This window comes from Tenebrio molitor, chromosome 6, assembly GCF_963966145.1.
Source record: "Tenebrio molitor chromosome 6, icTenMoli1.1, whole genome shotgun sequence".
Lineage (NCBI taxonomy): Eukaryota > Metazoa > Arthropoda > Insecta > Coleoptera > Tenebrionidae > Tenebrio > Tenebrio molitor.
Genome location: NC_091051.1, coordinates 12,108,101 through 12,121,431, shown reverse-complemented (window position 1 = coordinate 12,121,431; position 13,331 = coordinate 12,108,101). Strand labels below are relative to the sequence as shown.

Sequence of the window (13,331 nt, the reverse complement as noted above, 5' to 3'; positions counted from 1 at the left end):
TTATTCAAGTAAAGATAATGCCCTCAGTCTCTTTCCATTCAAAATTAGTCTTTATTTTTCTTTCAATTTTCGTCAAACTATGAAATATTTAAAAATTGAAATCTGCAATAGGGCGGGCGAGTTGTATCGGTTAAATTTCTACATATTGGCAATTATTCTCGCCCAATTTTTCTATAATTTTAACTATTGAAGTAATTTATTTCGATAAGAATGATAATTTATGTTAATATTCTGCTTGACCAGAAGATGTTGAAGCAGCTTTTTAGTATCAAATATTTTTATTTCATGCGTTTCAATTCGCATCATTAAAAAAGTGGTGCCATCTGGATTTCTGTCAGTTTGTTTGGTGTTGGTGCCATGTGCCACATATCTCACACATGTGACATCTCTGTGACATGTGACAGTTGACAGTTTAATGACAGATGACAGATGTTAGTTCGTTAGTTATTGGTGTGGAAGTTAAATACTCCTGTTAAAACATAAATATTTGCTACAAATAACATTAGCTTATAATAAATTATCAAATCTACGCTTGGAAACAAAACCCCAATTAATTTCATTGCTCTAGTAATTTTATTCGAAATGGCTGCGTAAGTTTTTAGGTTAGCAACATATGCTTAATGAATGAGTAATAATTGTTATTTACAGTTCTAAAGTTACATTTAAAATTACGCTGACGTCGGATCCCAAGTTGCCATTCAAAGTGTAAGTTTAGTTCATTAGATTTGAGATTTGGTAGTTACTGTCGATCTGCACAGAATTTAGCTTAGCAAAAAACTAACACACTTTTTTTGTTGACAGATAATCACGGTAAAAAATGACAGTAGCTACCAAAATTATGAATGAAACATCCACAGCAAACATAAAGCAGATTTTAACAGCATTTGACCATGTCATAACCATCTGCGAAAATCACCATTGGATCAAAACTGTTACCTCTGAAGACATCAAAATAGCCTTTAAAGTGGCTTGTTTTGTTGAAAAATCGATGAACAAGTTCCATGAACAAAATTGTGTATCTCAGTTTCTCAATACTCTCAAACTTTGGGGAGAAAGTAACAATAGAGTAGTAAAACATGACCAAAAATTTTATTCGAAAGTTTGTGATCATCTGTTATTAAATTTCTTTAAAAATGAAAATATTAGTGAGAACATCATTGATGTTGCTGTAAGAATGTACACTTCTCTTTTCCCCAAAGAAAGGTTGCAGTCTGTCTTAAAAGATTTAATAATGACTTCAGCTTCTTTTGAAGCCATTTTTGCCTTTACAGTTGCTAACAAACGTGCCATCAATGTAGATAAGTTAAAATATGAACTAATAGCACATGATTGGTGTAAAAAAATAGAAAATGACGATAAAGACGAGATTGCATCACTGATCAACGATTCATTAGCAAGCTATAAAGTTGAAACTTCTCTGTCAACTCTAATTGGTGTTTTATCCTTAAATCTGAATCATTCTGTTACGAAATTAATATTGGACAAAATTTTAGAGAAAATGTTGGATCGCAGTATTTTGAGTAAAAACTTTTGGCTCACTCTCGTAAAGAACGTTGATCTAGTGTGTTTAAGAGAAGTGTGTGTTCACTATGTGGAATTCTTAGATTCTTACTGTAATTTTTTAATTTATATTGGCGGCATGATGGACGAAAAAAAGACAAATGATAAAGTACAATGGGTTAGCAACCCGAACATGACGTTGTGTCCTGAAATAACAAGTAGCGAATTAGAATCGATCATTACATTTTTATGCCAATCGGAAAATTCCACTGTTAAAGAGTATGTAATAAACAGATTGAAGGAGGCTCAGAAGTATACAGATTCGTCTATATGGGAACATATTCGAAGCAAATGTTTATAAAAAAAAAAGCTGTTTAAATGTTTTGTAATTTTACACAATAAAATATAAAGAAATTTTGTTGTAGATTAAGTGTTCCAGAAGCCACACCCTTTACAGCTGTGTTAAAATTTGCCGCCGAAGAATTTAAAGTCCCGCCGGCAACTTCAGCGATAATCACAGACGATGGTGTGGGGATTAACCCTCAACAAACCGCCGGTAACGTCTTTCTGAAACATGGTTCAGAACTCAGACTCATTCCCAGAGATCGAGTAGGTGCTCCATTATGATTATTTAAACGACTCTTATTGCAATTTTAAAAAATCTATTATTTATCCGAACAGATGTGTATATTGTTTTTTTTATTTGGGAAAGAATAAAAACGGCCAACTATAAATAATTTAGTTACATTTAACCTTACATGAAAACTACATCCTACACTGTCACAACACTAGTACAAATAAATACACCTACAAATAATGATAACAAAATAATTATCAAAATGTATATAGCACTTAAATGACTAAAAACATGAAAGTTTTGAGCGATTCAATTTTGGAAAAATGAGCACAAATTTGGTCATTTTTTTTCATCGATTTGGCACGAACCCTTGATCTATGGCTTAAAATGCAAAATTCGGAATGTGTACCAAATATTAAATTACTGAAGAGATCACATTGTTAATTAAAGCGCAATATAAAACTGACTAGATGTCATTAAATAACTGTAATAGAAAAATATCGAAGCGTACAAACACCTATTTCATAAAAAATATCAAAAATCACCTTTGTCATTATTAATGTTGCTGAGCCATGTTATAAATATACAAAAATAATAATTAAGCGATGGTTATATCTTACGCATTGATAAATAAGATTATGTCGTAACTGTAATTATTTTTGAATAAGGCGGGCTAGGTATTATTTCATCGAATTATACTTAAAAACTCTTGGAAAGAGAGCAAACTAACTTTACACTAAAGTATCGAGAATTAATTAATCATTCCATTCTTTTTCGTCCACTCCCTCCATCTCGTCCTGTTCCAATTTTAAGTTCATCTCCAGTTTGTTGCTGACCGACTTCTGAATCTACAAAAATCAACGTGCATGTTTGAACTCGTCATATCAAGATCTCACCTCTTCCTGTTTCATTTTTGTCTGCCCTGTTAATTCCGCGTTCCACGCTAACCTATTGTAAGGCTGAGAGGCACCGATAAACGGAGACGACGCTGATTTATTGATGGTCCTGTCCGAGCTGTTTACTTGTCCTTGGGACTCTGATACTAAAATATCTTATCAAGTGACTCATCACGGCGCAATTAGGTCGCACAAACTTACACAAATCCATACCCTCCGGCTTCAGGCTGATCCTTTGCGGAGCCTTATCCTTGCCACCGAACCACTCCGCGCTGGTCAAAGCCGGTTTCCAGACGACCCGCGTGGGAGGAAACAGATCGTCTTGGAAAAGTTCCGTCTTAAAAAAAAGTCATGAGTAAAGTTATGAGTTGATTCGCTTCAAAAATCAATTTGTCTACCTTGATCCTCGGCACGGTGAAAGACAAGGGTTCGATAGTGTTATTTGTGAGCCTAAGCGCTTTCGCAAATTCGACGTTGGATACATCACACACGTTCTTAAACAAAAACGAAAGACCTTGATGCAGATTGTTACACCTGTGGTGACTTAGGGGACAAATGTACGGAGTTTCTTCGGTGATCTCGAACGCATAGATAGTGGAGTCGCCTTTGCCCGTCAGGAACAAAGTCGAACTGTCCTCGTCGTAGAACGGTATCAAAATGGCGGGGGACACGTCCAGCCCCACCGTGTTCAGCGGATTGCTCAGATCCGTCGATTTGAAAACCATAATTTGCCTTTCGGAAACCTTATCGAAACCCATGACCACGATAAAATGACCGTCCAGAGCCCAAACGACCCTCGCCCCTCGACTCCCCACCGGTCCTTTGCCCTCCCGGATCGGGGCGTCGTTAGATCTCGGCTTGTAGATGCGAATCTTTGCGTCTTTGCTGACGGTGGAACAGAACGCCCCGCACGGCGACCACGCGAAACTGAACATCTGATCCGTGTGTCCCTTGAGAACGATTTTTTCGGTGAGCGTGGCGAGATCCCAGATTTTGATTGTCATGTCGTAAGACCCTGATGCTAGAACATCTTTGGCAGTGGGATGGAACTTGATGAAGTAAATTTTGTCGGGATGCGCGTTGAACTCGCCCTCCGGCTCGTTCGTCGGTTCGCTTAGACCGTCGTCGGGAATTCTCCACAGTTTGACGATTCCGTCGTCGCAGGCCACAGCCAATCTGCGCGTGTCGAAGGGGTCCCACGCGAAATCCATCACGTTGTTTCCGTGCACCAGAGCTGGAATCACTCCGTCGGGAAGCTTGCCCGTCTTGCTCAGTTCAAAAATCGCGATTTTTCCACCTGGACCGCTCAAGGGGACCGCCACGCGGTCCGGATTTGCTGCAACATCGAGTTTTAAAAAATTCATCAATCGATTTCGATCGGGTGTTACCGTGGAAGCCGTCGCATTCGCCTGAAATCTGACGGCTCAGGTTTCGTATGTTCTCGATGTGGAACGACTTGTGAGCCGGCGTTCCTTTCAGGTGGCGGAATTTGGAAACCCGACCTGCACACACTCACGTTAAAATCGCAATATTGGGAGGAAGTCTCAGCATTACCAAACACCGTTGACGTGCGTTTGGGGGTGGGCGCCGCGAAATTGTCCCCCTTCTTCCCCGCTTGATGATCCAAAGACAGCTGCTTCGAGACCTGTCCGCTCTTCCTGCTGTTGTCGTCTTTCAAGACGTCCTCCGCGTTCTTTCGGTTCTTGAACGAATCCTTTCGCCTCAACATGACAGGCGACCCTCCCGCCTTTTCAATGATGACAGTCGGCGTCTCCTGTACGGACTGCGATCTATTCTCGTACATCTTCCTCCGCTCGGCTATGCTGCTTCTCTGAACGGATGCCCTTTCAAAAGTTCCGCTCTGATCAATAACGTCAAAGTTGTCTTCCGGTTCGTTCTCTTTAGTGTTACTCTCGAACATTTTCCTCCTCTCAGCCGTGCTCGGTGTTTTCGGCGCGTGACCGGATACCGCGCTGCTCTCGTTTTCTTCCACAGTCTCACTTTTGACAGTCTCACTTTCCGACTTCGGATCGTCGTCGTTCTCTACAACTTCTTTCTCTTGACAAATCTCTTCGACAGCCGGAGACGTCTCCGACACCGGAGTTTTGGGCTCGTGTACGCCATTTGACTGTTGCACTTGTTGGCCGGGAACGGCGGGTACGCAAAATACTTTGTCGAAACTCTCCGGTTCGTTGAGTTTCGGCGGTGTGAAAGGCTTCGGACCCAACCTCGGCTGAAAATGTTTCGCTTTTTAAACAAAGAAACAATCCGAGATTGATAAAAACACACAAAACAAAAACTGTAAAAAGCCAAACTATTCCTAGACCAACTTGGTACCTAGCGACAACTAAAATAAAACTTGCATTGCAAATAGAGAAAGTAAAATTTAAAAAAAAAATCCTAACACCACAACATTAACCTTGTATCCTCCGGCTATGGGCACGTTCGGATTGACCGACGTGACGACAGGTGTCGCACTATTAGTCCTAGGTCTAGCGACGGGTTTTGGGAGATTATTTGGGTCTTCGAGGGGCTCGCAAATCGAACCCGTTCTGGAAGTACGCGGCAACGGTTTAGGCGGTACAACGTTTTGCGCTGTGGCTGTTTCTTCCAGATTGATCTTGTTGTTTTCCGCAACTTTGTTATCTTGTACAATTTCCGGTTTACTATCAGAAATGGGCGACTTGTCTCTTTCGAGATCTTTGATTATCTCCTTGACTGGATGGAAATCGCTTTTAGTGATCGCCGCCGTGATTTTAGGTTGAAAGGGTTTTTTGGGGACGGGTTTTGTGTCTATGACTTTTTCCGTTTCGTACTCTTCTTTCAGTTTTGAAAGAGCTCCTCTATGTACCTAATTTTTGAATGCAGCAATACATTTATGTTGGCAACTGTACAACATTCGATCGTTACGGTAATGCAGAAACTTACAATGATCGGTTCTTCGCCGTTTTCTCGCTTCGCAGGATCCAAACTGATCCTGGGGATCGGGATATTTTTGCCGTTCATCCATTGTTCCGCTGTCAATTCCGTTTTGTAACCGGGAGTGTCCGGGTACAAGTCGGCGTGGAAATCCCTGGAGAAAAAAAATTACGTCTCTGTAGCTCAACAACACAACCGCGAACACATACAACCTGCTGTTCTTGTCAAGCAGAGGGCGCAAATATCAAACTGAATCTATCTTAAGGATAGCTCAAGACAGCAAACGCTCGTTCAAATCAGCAACACATACTTCTCTTTCTAAAGTGGACATTACAATTAGCGAAATGGAGAGTCGAAAACATTATTTACTTGGAAAAATGCTATCTAATCACGCGACAATTTAAACGCGAGTACAAACATTACCTGTATGTTTTCCTTGGAACTTGATAGGTGATGGGAATGACGCACGTGCTGGTCAGCTGTAAAATCCTGTTGACCTCGCCTTGCATCACGTTGAGCGCTCTCTTGGGGACCAAGCACGCCCCCTTACTCTGTTCGCCAGAGTGCCGAATACCCTCCATCAGATAAGGCTCCTTCTCCATGACTTCCATGTACCCGATAGTCGTATCTCCTTTAAATCGCATTCAATTCGAATTAAATAAACACCAATTAATTAACGGGCGGCGGGCTTAAACCATAAAAATTAGAGCCCGTGTAATTTACCCAAATTACCTTTTCCAGCCAGGAAGAGCATTCCGGTGTCGGCGTCATAAAGCGGAATCAAAATTCCCGTTGAACAATCCAGTTCCAATGACTTCTCAGCTTCTCCAAAATTTCTCAAGTCCCGAATAATAATCTGACGAAGCCGCTGTGAGTCGAAGCCCGTCGTCAATACCCTGTTGCTGTCTCCCAACCAGACTACTCTCGAATCTTTAATACTTTGATGGCTGTTGGCAGTCTTGACGCACGACTCTTCGACTCGGGGGTCAAGAATTCTGACTTGCTTGTCTTTCGACGACGTCGCAAGGAGAGTACCGTCGCGTTTCCAGCTAACGGATTGTATGACGTCTGTTGGGTCGGCGTTCGAGAAGAATTCTTGTCCGGAAATCAAGTCCCAAAGAGTCAAAGTCGTGTAAGAAGTGGAATGTAGAAGAAAATCCGCGGTGGGGTGAAAACCGACGGTCTCAACTCGTCGCTGTTTGTGCGAAAAAGTGCACTCAGGGTTGCTCAGAGATTCTTGTAGGCCGTGCTCTGGAATGTGCCAAATCTTAACTAGGCAGTCTTGCGAACCAGTCGCTAGGAGTCCGTCGTGAAAAGGGGAAAATTCCATGTCAGTCACTGTGTCGGAATGTGCGTGTAGCAGTGGCATGAGCTTGCTTTTGCGTCCCGAGTCGTCGATGGGCAAAACCGCCAAACTGGACCCGGCGTGGTCCCAGTTGAAAGCCATGAACTTGGCGGAGGCGGCAATGTTGTTGCCGTAGGTCTGATACGAGCCGACGCATATATCCCGGACATAGTTTTCTGGTTTGGGAACTATGGGTGCGGCGTTTTTGTATTTAGAAGCTTTAAATCTCCAAGCCATATCGGTGTTTACATATAATCTATGTAAGAACGGTGCGGAAAACTGTACAAACAAAACAGTTACACCCCACAAGCGGAAAATTTTCACAAAACTTACGTGTGCGTTGACTCAAATAAAAAAACACAAACTTTTCTAGGCAAAACGTAATTAAACGTGCATTTAACTAAATCACTAATTGTACACGCACTAAACCAAGCTTTTACACCCAAAGCTTCCCCAAAACCAAACTATTGACAGGTCGATGACAACACTCGCTGACACTGCCGACAACTCTGTTCGCTTGGTCCGCTTCCTACGTCAGACGCAAAGTTTTTAAAAAATTACTCGCTTTAAAACTTTCTAAGATATTACAGCTTATTGTATTCAGATCTGTCTGTTAACGTTTTATACGTCAGCTAAACGTATTTCAACGAACCGAGAAGAAAAGACGAACTGACCAATTGTCCATTGCAAACAAGGGAACACGCTTTAAACAAAGGATAATGCTTTCTGTATTGCTGGTTGCATAAATTACATAAATCACTGCAATTATTTTTGTTTTCTAAAAATATTGATTATAATTAACCACTTTCTTTTATATTAACAAGACAATATTTAAAACAAAAAACGTTTTAACAGATTTATTCACATTTAATACGTTTTGCCTGTTTGTTTAATTAAATGCTAATTAGAAACCGTGTCCTGCACTGGTTTACGCCAGTAATATTTCTTATTTTTAACCGGTTTTAAATTTTTCGAAGCACACCTGTCGCTCAGATATCATTTAAAAATCAAAAAAGTGGTTTTCCAGAAATGTTTCACCTAAAAACGATTATCACGTGTTTTTTTGGTACTTATATCGATGCTAATATCATCTAAAGTTTTTGAGAGGTTCAATTATGAAAAAGACAACACGATTCGAATGAAATAATTTATTAACAAAATTAATTACAAGGTCAGTCAAAAACTGTTTAATACAAAATTCTCAACTGCAATTACAGTATAAAACATAAAAACGAGATATGTGAATCAGACAAAAGTGCCTATAATAACTATGTACAAATAATTAAAAGGTAAAAAGCTATTTACAAAATTTCTAACACTTTACAAATTAAATAATTGATTTTTTTCTAATTACCCTCGATCGAGAGAGGGTCCGGTTTGATTATATCTGGCATCACATTCTGAAACAAAACGTACAATTTCCGCCCTTACAACACTCTTAACTCACTTACTTCGATAATTATTGGTGTGGCAAGTTCTAAATTATTATAAGGAACACCGATCGACCTCTGCTGCGTTTGTTGCTGTTGCTGCTGCTGTTGCTGTTGCTGCTGCTGCCTCTGCATCTCCTCTCGTCTTTTCTTAACCGATCCCGAATGAAACCTCCCACCTTCACCTCTTATTCTGTTCATCGCATGTCTGTGCCTCGACTCATGTAGATATTTCTGCAACACATCAATTAGCACGTTTTTCCGTGATTTTTTCGGTACATTACAGGTCGCTCTTTGGGTATTTTGCCCTCCGCTTCTAACTTGGCTCGAGCTTGTCGCCTCTTCAATATTCTCCTGTACTGCTTCGCATTTACGTAGAGGGGCTCTTCTTCTAAAAACTCCGCTGTTCCCGGAATAGGCACTCTTTGAAACTGGGTTCCACTGGTTCCTGGCACCATCTACCGACAAGAGCGTTCAATGAACGAGTGGAAACAATCCAAATCGAGACGCGCGTTTCAATCTCGCACGATCAAAGTCTTGAAGTTTTATCGATCAGGCTCGTAGGTTCGAAATCTCTAACCGTTTGGTCATAAAGTCTAATATGTTAGGAGTTATGTTTGATCGCAACTGGCGTTAGGTATTGTTAATAATGTTACGTACGTCGGAGGCGTTTCTCACCATGACTAAATTGCCGTTAGCCATAGTCAGCTGGTTTCCCGAAGCCGTGGCGATTGTTTGGGGAACCACAGTCTGCGTGGGCGACGTGACCGCGGGCTGGGCTACCGCCGTCGTGGTTGTGGCAGCTGGCGGACTACTTGCAATTTGTACTAAACTCCCGTTTATGTTCAGCACTAAAATCGGAACGATGTCATAAAGCGAAAAATTCAATCTCGGCATAAAAACCTGTAGGCTGCGCTTGTTGCAGCGTCGCATTGTCGATAGCTACCGGCTGATAAATAAAAGTCTGACCGTCCAACGACTGGACGATTTGCGCCTGCTGAGGCTGTTGCAGGAGAACTTGGCCCTGGGCGGTCTGCAGGCTCGACACCGGCAACACTTGGATCTGTTGGAGGCTCTGGGTGCCCGCCGGTGCCACTTGGATTTGACCACTTTGCGGCACCGCGTGCACCATTATTTGTTGACCGTTCGCTCCCTGAATCACTTGACCGGTGTTCATCTGCATCACTTGCACTTGCTGCGGACTGACGCCCTGCACGGTCTGCATGACCACTTGGCCATCTGTTGAGGTGGCAATCTGCTCCATCACTGGAGGCTCCTCGGACTCCAACGTTTAGGCGCTATAACCAGAAACAAACGCTCAAACAAACAACACGTCTCGCACACAAAGAAAATTAACTTCTCGTTAACGTAATTATTAATCTTTCCAGTTTTATCACTCAAATGATCGTCCAAAATATATGGTGTTCTTGTAAATTCAGACAAAAAAAACTTTTTTCACGTTTTTAGTAATGGTTTTTCTAGTTCTTTAAGTACGTAACAAGAGATCTATGCAAATCGTCTAGACTCTTCGTTGGATCAATCTAAAATTCACTTGATCTTTCTGCCAATGAATGTATCACACCTGCCTTCCTGTTTCAAAAGTGATAATGATAAAGGTTCCGCATTAGACGCATTACGCTCTTCTTAAAATTCAACATACGCAAAAGCAGTAAGTAATTCACTTTTTTTTCAATTCCTGACGATTAGTAGACACGGTGGATGTCGAAGAGTAGTTCTTTTGAGCTGTACTTACCAAAACACGGCGAATATTTCCGAACAAGAGAAAAAAATTCCTAAGAGCTAAAAATATATCGACGTTTAAGACTAGATACAATAAATAAAGATATTTTGGGCCAAAATTCCAACCGGCGGCATACTTGTTATTGGAAATCATAAATCAGCGCCAAAGTTAGGTCGACAGAGTTTATGGGAGGATTTACCACCAGAAGAAGTGGCACGGAGTTTTCAACATTTACCGTTTTATGACTCTTAAAGTCCTTACTTTCATAAAATTATTTACTACTTCATACCTATCAGAACTGTTGAATATTTGTTTAATAAATGCAACAGAAGACGCGTAAAGCTGTACATTTAGAACCGATAACGATCACGAAATATCATGTCAATGACAGATGCGGAAGCCGTTGGTTATTATTCCCATTTCTTGTGCTGACTAGAATGTTATGAAGGGTAAAAACTCTTTTTTGAAGTCAATTGGCACAATAACGATCTATTAGTAAGAATAAAAAATACTAAAATTAAACAAACAAAATAAAACATGTAATAATAACAATACAATACAATAGAAGTTATTGGTAGGTAGGTATTTGTAACGTATCTAATGTTGAATAATTCTTCTGTGAAAGCTGATAGTTCAAAATATTATCGAAAATATTGTCATTGCACAGAATAAACATTCGTTATGTTCCTGTCTGGTATTTTATGTACAACTGCAGATAAGAATCAAGTTCTTGACACATCACCGATGGTAGATGTGTGTTAACATTTCTTGAAGAAGTAAAAACGCAGACTTTTACGTGAACGAGAAGTGATTTAAAAACGACGTAAATGATTTACATGTAGAGTTTTTTTTTTTGAAAGCTGATATGTGACATTGTATAGGTTATGTGTTTAAGGTGTGGATTCAAACGTGTAAATTAATCAGAAAGGAAATAAAGAGACACGAAATGGCATTAGACGGTGAAAATGAGGGACGATTGTCGAGCTTGAGCAGTTTTCGGGGTGAAAAGCGTGGAAAACCGCCTTTTTGTCGCTGGCAAAATGTTAATCAGGTAGCCTTCAGATTAGGAAAGCTTGGTCGCCATTACGCCGAGATCGTGTCGTAACGTTGTAAAATTCCAAAATTCGAGCGTGGATTAGTAATAAACAATTGTATTTTGCCGGTCAACCCTCGAATCATGCACTGAATATGTTTGATAATTTGTGGACTTACATTGGATATTTTAGTCTGCACTTTCCCAATGATTGGTCGACAAATTGTAGACCAATGGTCGCGACGCACTACACACGTTTCGTTGGAACCTGGTTGTGTATTGGTGGTGATGGCTACCACTCCCTTGCGAGCTAACAGCGGTCGATGCCCCGTTAGCTTATCGACGGGCGCAAACTGCACGCGGCGGGAAACCCGTGGCCAATTACAAAAGTAGAAAAGGAAAAGTTCAGCACTACGCTCAAGACGAAATCGCGACACCAAATCTGTTTTTTTTTTTAACGGGCGCTAATTAAGAACAGAGCGAGGTGGGTTGCGTCAGTTCGATCAGGATTTTTTGCGGGGCGAGATTCAGCGCTTCGGGAATTATCTCGACAGATAGTGGATGTTGATACGACGGACGACCTTGCTGTGTTGTCACCGAAACTCCATCTCGAATTAGTCAAAATTTGACGACTTTTCGGAAGCCCGCTGGCAATGTGGCGCCGTCTGTGGGCGATTGCCAACAGTGATACGTCAAGGCAGGCAGTGGCGTAGCGCGCAGCAAAAAGGGGCCCGAAATTTGGACAATATTCGTCACCGAAATGGCGAAATGAATGTTCGAGAGAGTTTATAAATTGTAACATATTGGACTTGGACAGTGGACTTCACTCATTTTTATCGGTAACTCTGGTAGGAACACGAACAATTGCTTATTAGAGGAAAATTTGCACAATGTGAAACAGGAGTGCAAATTTTCAGGAGAAATAAGGAAGAATACAGATACCTACAGTTGGCTTCAAAAAAACTGGAAATGAAATTTGACCTAATGTGAATTGGAAATTTAATTTGTCAATTTATGTCAATTTGTCTCTGTTTGACAGTAGTATTTCTGACACATAAGTGCAGTTTTTTAACCTAAATTCTAAAAGATCGTTTCAAACTATAAAAATTTAATAAAATCTGACAGAACTTTTTTTGAAGCCAACCGTACCTGTCAGAATTACTAGGACAAAATAAATGAATTAAATGTGTTTCGCATGACTGCTGCATAAATCGTTGAAGAAAAGTTGAAATAACCTAAAAGAGAGGAAAGGCGTAATATTTATGAATAAGTTATGAATATGTTATGCAGTAATGTGTGGACCGCCCGATATGCATAGAGATTGGAAATCTGAATGTTTGCACAGTTGCACAGCTTCGTGGAATGCATTTTTTGAGATATTCATCTCAACTCTTAAGTTGTGCCAAACCAACTGCGATTTTGCGAATCGAATACCATCTATATACTGTATTGTGCTTCGCGTTGGAGACATCGAAAAAAGTTATTAAAAAAATTCGTTTTGCATTTTTTAAATAAAACTATGAATTATTTAAAATTGCTAAAAAATCGTTTTAAACCGTACGTAAAGCAACGAAAATAAGTATCAAACTGTCTCCATGTTTAATGTGACATTATGTATTATAACATAATTATTGATAAGTAGTGAAAACTATCACACAACAAACGCTAGTTAGGGATTGGTTGAAAGTGCTTATAAATGGTAGGTATTAAATGATTGGTGGAGTAATGCCATTTGACAGGTGTATAGAAGTCTAGAAAATTAATTGAAACAATTAAATGGGTAGCTATTAGGTATTTATGTTTTTTCTTGTGTCACACCCAATAACAGAATATTTCATTCAGAACGAGAAGTCTACTTCAAGCTGCTCAACTTCTTGATCTTAACAATAA

The 13,331-nt window shown here is 40.3% G+C and overlaps 3 protein-coding genes and 1 long non-coding RNA gene across 7 annotated transcripts; 2 read left to right on the top strand and 2 right to left on the bottom strand.

The window, feature by feature from the left end:
- The first annotated feature begins 340 nt into the window (after positions 1–340).
- On the top strand, positions 341–2,237 carry Ufm1 (Ubiquitin-fold modifier 1). 2 transcript variants are annotated; one of them, XM_069052260.1, is made up of 3 exons: positions 341–590; positions 649–705; positions 802–1,915. In XM_069052260.1, the coding sequence occupies exon 3, from the start codon at positions 818–820 to the stop codon at positions 1,859–1,861; it is 1,044 nt and encodes a 347-aa protein (XP_068908361.1). In that variant the 5' UTR covers positions 341–590; positions 649–705; positions 802–817; the 3' UTR covers positions 1,862–1,915. The 2 variants fall into 2 exon arrangements, with proteins under 2 accessions (XP_068908361.1, XP_068908362.1); XM_069052261.1 differs by lacking the exon at positions 802–1,915 and adding an exon at positions 1,926–2,237 and having other exon boundaries at positions 376–590.
- On the bottom strand, positions 2,229–7,933 carry pod1 (coronin pod1). 2 transcript variants are annotated; one of them, XM_069052252.1, is made up of 11 exons: positions 7,571–7,933; positions 6,625–7,516; positions 6,316–6,523; positions 5,902–6,046; positions 5,393–5,824; positions 4,528–5,206; positions 4,362–4,475; positions 3,372–4,309; positions 3,175–3,310; positions 2,974–3,119; positions 2,229–2,925 (listed from the first exon to the last, which is right to left on the bottom strand). In XM_069052252.1, exons 2-11 carry the CDS (start codon positions 7,472–7,474, stop codon positions 2,833–2,835), a joined length of 3,741 nt encoding a protein of 1,246 aa, XP_068908353.1. In that variant the 5' UTR covers positions 7,475–7,516; positions 7,571–7,933; the 3' UTR covers positions 2,229–2,832. The 2 variants fall into 2 exon arrangements, with proteins under 2 accessions (XP_068908353.1, XP_068908354.1); XM_069052253.1 differs by lacking the exon at positions 5,393–5,824 and having other exon boundaries at positions 7,571–7,929.
- Positions 7,934–8,370: 437 nt separating this feature from the next.
- LOC138133973 (nuclear transcription factor Y subunit alpha-like) lies at positions 8,371–12,010 on the bottom strand. 2 transcript variants are annotated; one of them, XM_069052018.1, is made up of 6 exons: positions 11,621–12,010; positions 9,571–9,965; positions 9,346–9,518; positions 8,952–9,125; positions 8,689–8,901; positions 8,371–8,637 (listed from the first exon to the last, which is right to left on the bottom strand). In XM_069052018.1, exons 2-6 carry the CDS (start codon positions 9,929–9,931, stop codon positions 8,584–8,586), a joined length of 975 nt encoding a protein of 324 aa, XP_068908119.1. In that variant the 5' UTR covers positions 9,932–9,965; positions 11,621–12,010; the 3' UTR covers positions 8,371–8,583. The 2 variants fall into 2 exon arrangements, with proteins under 2 accessions (XP_068908119.1, XP_068908118.1); XM_069052017.1 differs by having other exon boundaries at positions 9,328–9,518; positions 11,621–12,002.
- On the top strand, positions 11,061–13,235 carry LOC138133975 (uncharacterized). Its single transcript, XR_011160593.1, has 2 exons — positions 11,061–11,246; positions 11,304–13,235. It is a non-coding gene; the product is annotated as an uncharacterized lncRNA (long non-coding RNA).
- The last annotated feature ends 96 nt before the right edge of the window (positions 13,236–13,331 follow it).

Coding starts and splice junctions, on each gene's coding strand:
- Ufm1 (XM_069052260.1), top strand. CDS start 818: ATGACAGTAGCTACCAAAATTATGAATGAAACATCCACAGCAAACATA.
- pod1 (XM_069052252.1), bottom strand. CDS start 7,474: ATGGCTTGGAGATTTAAAGCTTCTAAATACAAAAACGCCGCACCCATA. Junction 5,825..5,901: donor ACGGCGAAGAACCGATCATT/GTAAGTTTCTGC, acceptor TTCAAAAATTAG/GTACATAGAGGAGCTCTTTC. Junction 2,926..2,973: donor CAAAAATGAAACAGGAAGAG/GTGAGATCTTGA, acceptor TGATTTTTGTAG/ATTCAGAAGTCGGTCAGCAA.
- LOC138133973 (XM_069052017.1), bottom strand. CDS start 9,931: ATGGAGCAGATTGCCACCTCAACAGATGGCCAAGTGGTCATGCAGACC. Junction 9,519..9,570: donor GCAACAAGCGCAGCCTACAG/GTTTTTATGCCG, acceptor TTCCGATTTTAG/TGCTGAACATAAACGGGAGT. Junction 8,902..8,951: donor AAATACCCAAAGAGCGACCT/GTAATGTACCGA, acceptor GATGTGTTGCAG/AAATATCTACATGAGTCGAG.